Source organism: Gossypium hirsutum, chromosome A13 (genome assembly GCF_007990345.1).
Source record: "Gossypium hirsutum isolate 1008001.06 chromosome A13, Gossypium_hirsutum_v2.1, whole genome shotgun sequence".
NCBI classification, from domain to species: Eukaryota; Viridiplantae; Streptophyta; class Magnoliopsida; order Malvales; family Malvaceae; genus Gossypium; species Gossypium hirsutum.
In genome coordinates this window covers 95,120,608-95,125,456 of record NC_053436.1, presented here as the reverse complement: position 1 = coordinate 95,125,456, position 4,849 = coordinate 95,120,608, and the positions used below count along the sequence as shown (strand labels likewise).

At 36.4% G+C, this 4,849-nt stretch overlaps 1 protein-coding gene across 3 annotated transcripts; it reads right to left on the bottom strand.

Annotated features, from left to right (window-relative positions):
* Positions 1-1,732: 1,732 nt before the first annotated feature.
* On the bottom strand, positions 1,733-4,546 carry LOC121212494 (uncharacterized). 3 transcript variants are annotated; one of them, XR_005907738.1, is made up of 3 exons: positions 3,840-4,522; positions 3,234-3,359; positions 1,733-2,928 (listed from the first exon to the last, which is right to left on the bottom strand). XR_005907738.1 is itself a non-coding variant. In XM_041085327.1 (3 exons), exons 1-3 carry the CDS (start codon positions 4,111-4,113, stop codon positions 2,724-2,726), a joined length of 576 nt encoding a protein of 191 aa, XP_040941261.1. In that variant the 5' UTR covers positions 4,114-4,519; the 3' UTR covers positions 1,733-2,723. The 3 variants fall into 3 exon arrangements, 1 of the variants encoding a protein (XP_040941261.1); XM_041085327.1 differs by having other exon boundaries at positions 3,234-3,330; positions 3,840-4,519; XR_005907737.1 differs by having other exon boundaries at positions 1,733-3,359; positions 3,840-4,546.
* Positions 4,547-4,849: the final 303 nt, after the last annotated feature.

The following is a 4,849-nucleotide window of genomic DNA, read 5'->3' as shown; positions in this document are numbered from 1 at the left end:
TATATGTCTATCATTCCCAACTTGGATATTAAGTATCGATGTTGTTGTACTGCTAGTCCTTTGGTGAGAATGTCTGCAAGCTGTTCCTTTGTTGATATGTGTTCAGTTTTCACCAAACCTTTTTAAGTACTTTCTCTCACAAAGTGGCAGTCGATTTCAATGTGCTTGGTTCTTTCATGGTAAACAGGGTTTGTTGCAATTTGAATTGCAGCTTGACTGTCACAATAAAGTACAGCTAGCTTGCTTTCTTTGATCCCCAATTCTTCATGTAATCTTTTTAACCATTTCAGCTCTGCAACAGTAGATGCCATGATCCTATCTTCTGCTTCTGCTGAAGATTTTGAGACAGTGATTTGTTTTTTTTTTTCCAAGAGATTAAGGAACTTCCAAACTTTAGACTGTACCCTGTTACTGAATTCCTAGACATAAGGCAAGATGCCCAGTCTAAATCACAGTATGCGATTAATATTGGATCTCCATCAGAAGTAAGTAGAATTCCTTGTCCCAGATTGCTTTTAATGCATCTTACAATCCTTAATGCAGCTGCATAATGAGACTTCTTAGGCTGTTGCATGAACTGACTCAAGTGCTGTACACCATAAGCAATGCCTGGTCTAGTGTTTGTCAAGTATAATAATCTCTCAATTAGTCTCTGATAAATTGCTGCATCTACTAAAACTTCATCATCATTTTTCAACTGCAATGTTTCATCAAATTCTACTGTTGTAAGCTTTTGATTCTACTCTAATGGAGTGACTACTAATTTTGCTCCTTTTAAACCAATATCTTCAATTAATTCGAGAGCATATTTTCTCTGATTTAGCACAATGCCTGCATTCGATCTTGATATTTCGATCCCAAGAAAATATTTTAGACTCCCAAGGTCCTTTATCTTGAAATTCTTGTGCAATATATCTTTTAATTCACTGATCAATTTATTGTCATTTCCTATAATCAGCAAATCATCAACATATATTAACATGATGACTTGCTTGGCTTCTACAATTTTGTGAACATAGAGTAGTCGTGTTTACTCTGAATGTATCCATGTGAAACCAGAGTTTTTGTCAACTTCAAATTCCATTGCCGAGAAGCCTATTTCAATCCATAGAGAGATTTAAGCTACTTGCAGACCCTATTCTCCCCCGGTTGCAAAATCCCTCTAGAAGAGTCATGTAGACTTCCTCTCGTAAATCACCTTTTAAAAAGCATTGAAGGCATCTAACTGATAAAGTGGCAAGTGAAAGAGGGCTGCATGAGCAATAACAGTATGGACGGTAACTTGTTTTGCTACTGGAGAGAATGTTTCTTAAAAGTCAATACCTTATTGTTGATTGTAGCCCTTGGCGACAAGCCGAGCTTTGAACCTTTCAATTGTGCCATTAGAGTGATATTTGACCTTATACACCCATTTACAGCAAATAGAAGTTTTCCCAGGAGGTAAAGAGACTACTTCCCAAGTGCCATTGGATTCCAAAGCCTATATTTCCTATTGCATAGCCTATGTCCAACACTTATGTTTAACAACCTCAGAATAGGATTGTGGTTCAACAAAGTGTGATATGGCAATAACAAATTGTTGGGTATGGAAAGGTAAATGATCATAAGATAAAGTAAGAGGATACGAACCTTGTATCGCAAGTGAAGAGGATGAAGAGGAAGGAAGAGGAAGGAAGAGAACATACAAAGTCTCGTAGCCAAGATGGTCGTGTAGTGGTTCTTGTGGATCTTTGAAGAGGAGGAGATGGATGTAAATGTGGAAATGAGGATGGATCCAAAGTGAAAGAGGAAGAAGAAATATCGGAGGAGGTAATGAGAGAATGTATGGGGGGTTGGAAAGAAAATGTGAGTCTTCTATGTGGCCAAAAGTAGTGATAGGAAACATCAGAGTAGCAGGAAATGAAATTTTGAAAGGAAAAATAGTCTCATAAAAGGTGACATTTCGACTAACAAAATTTTTTTTGAAAGAAGATCAAAGAGAATGTACCCTTTTTGAACTAAAGAATAACCAAGAAAAATAGAAGGAATAACTTTAGGGGAAAGCTTATCATGATAATGAGGGACGGTGGCATAACATAAGCAGCCGAAAACTCTCAGATGATTGAGAGATGGAGGAGTTTTGTGGAGTTTTTCATAAGGAGATTTCCAAGATAAAATAGAGGTAGGTAAACGATTGATAATGTAGCAAGCTGTTAGCACACATTCCCCCCAAAATTTAGAAGGCAAATGAGATTGAAATTTCAAGGCTCTGGCAAGTTCAAGGAGATGACGATGTTTGCTTTCAGCAACTTCATTTTGTTGTGGAGTATCGACGCATGAGCTTTGATGGACAATACCAAGAGTGGTGAAAAAATGTGTGCAAGTAGAATTAAAAAATTCAGAACCATTATCACTCCGAATGACCTTGATATTAGCTGAAAATTGTGTTTTTGCAAAGGCAACAAATTGTTTAAGAATGATAGAAGCATCACTCTTGGTTCGTAAAAGGTATACCCAAGTCATTCGCGTGAAATCATCAACTATGGTAAGGAAAAAAAGATTGCCACTATAAGTTGAGATTTGATAGGGTCTCTATAGGTCAATATGAATTAAAGTAAAAGTATTAGTAGCCTGCATGTGACTATGAGGAAATGACAATTTAGTTTGTTTAGCAAGTGGACAAACATAACAAGAAGATAAGTTATTAAGATCATGTAAAACAGATTTTAATTGAACAATTTTTTTCATTGTGGAAACAGAGGTGTGACCAAAGTGAGCATGCCATACACGTGGATCATTATGTAAAGCCATAAAAGAAGTAATAGCGAGCAAGGAAATATTGGCAGATTTGTGAGGACGAACAAAATTGGAATAGAGCTGATGTGGGTGAAAGTAGTAAAGACCAGCATGTTCTTTACCAATCCCCAACATACGTCCACTGCAAAGGTCCTGTAAAAGGTAAAAGGAAGAGTAAAAAGACACTAAACAATTGAGGTCTTTAGTAAGTTGAGAAACATAAAGCAAATTATAATTAAAATCAGGTATGTATAAAACATCGGTTAGCTTATAAGTGGGGGAAAGGATATGATGGCCAACATGAGTAACAGAGGCTGATTTCCCATTAGACAATTGAACATAAGAGCTGTTAGGAGCAAGAGCAACAGAAGAATTCAAGCATTGAAAATCAAATGTCATATGGTTGGTAGCTCCTGTGTCAAGGATCCAGCAAAATAATGTAGAGGAAAAGGGCGTACCAGCCATGTGAGCAGCAGCAGAAATAGAAGAATCCTTCTGCAAAATAGTCAAAAGTTGCTAATATTGTTCTGATGTTAAAGTAGGAGCAGATGGAGCCTGAATAGAGGATGGAATCACAGGATCAACTGAATCAATAGAATAGGTGACATTAGTAGCAACTAATTTCTTGCGAGTGAACTTAAAATCAGGAGGGAAACCAATCAATTTATAACAGTTTTCACGTTTATGACCCTAGACATGATAGTGATCACAAGTGCCATTGAATCTACGCTTGGAGCTACTAGTGGTAGTAGTCGAGGAGTAAAGGGTTGTAGGTTCAGATGCAGAAAGCAGTGGAGATGAGAGTTGACATTGAGATTCTTCCTGAACAAAAATGGAGTAGGTTTGATTGATTGAAGGCAATGGTTGCATAAGCAATATTTGACTACGCACAGCAGAATAGGAATCATTGAGGCCCATTAGAAATTGAAAGAGACGTTGTTGAAGAAAAGAGGCAGATGTGGTTCGAGCATTTTCACAGTCACATGGAGAGCAAGACACTAAAACATCATACTCATCCCACAAAAGGCAGAGCTATGTGAAATACGTGGATATGGAAGAAGTACCTTGAGTGTGAGAAGAAATAGTGTGATGGAGATAATAAATTTTGGACCCATCGACTTTGCTATAGTGTTCTTGAAGATCCTTCCACACAAGGCAGGCACTCGAAGCAAAAACAATACCAACTGAAAGTTCTTGGCAAACGATGTTGAGGATCCAAGAGAGGAAAATAGCATTGCAACAGTCCCATTGAGGATGAAGACCAGTTGGAAGATCAACTCGTAAGTAAGTGCCATCAACATATCCATGTTTATTTTTGGTAAAAAGAGCAATTTTCATTAATTGACTCCATATATTATAATTCTCAAAGCCAATAAGCTAATGAGAGACCAGTAGAGTGCCAGGAGTATCAAAGAGGTGAACATAAAGAGGATGATGAAAGTCAATGACAAGAGAAGATTGATGGATAGCCATTGAAGAAGACTATGAAGAGAAAAAATAGGGAGCTAAGAAAAAATTGGACCCGGATCTTGATACCATGTTAAGAAAATGATTGAAAAGATAAGAGAGAATAAAATGCTTCTCGTCTATCATTCTTGCTGCTACAGCTTGATTGTAATATATTGAGTAGGTAGTAACTAATTAGCATGCTTAGTACCTAATTACAAGAAACTAATCCCTAAATACTAGGAGTTGATATAACAACTTATTTACCAGCTTCAACACCTGCTCATTGGAAAATGTGTACGAAATTTCTCTATACCAGTTTTGATTTTTGAAGAAATAAAATCCTGTTTGAAGGACTTGAAAATCATTAACTTTTAATTTTTTATATTTAACTGTTGATGTCATGGTATAGAATGACTAGGAAAATTGTAAAGTTTGAAGGAAGTTGTTATAAATGGCTCTAAATTTCATCCAATTAGTACACATTAAGTTGTTTACTAAAAGGTTTCCATCAAATAAGCTGGAAAAAATTGACCATGAAAGTTTTTATCTGTCTTATAAATAAAGAAATGTGGTTGATGAGAGTTCCATTTATAACTGATGAATATCACGTGTTGGTTGAAAGTTT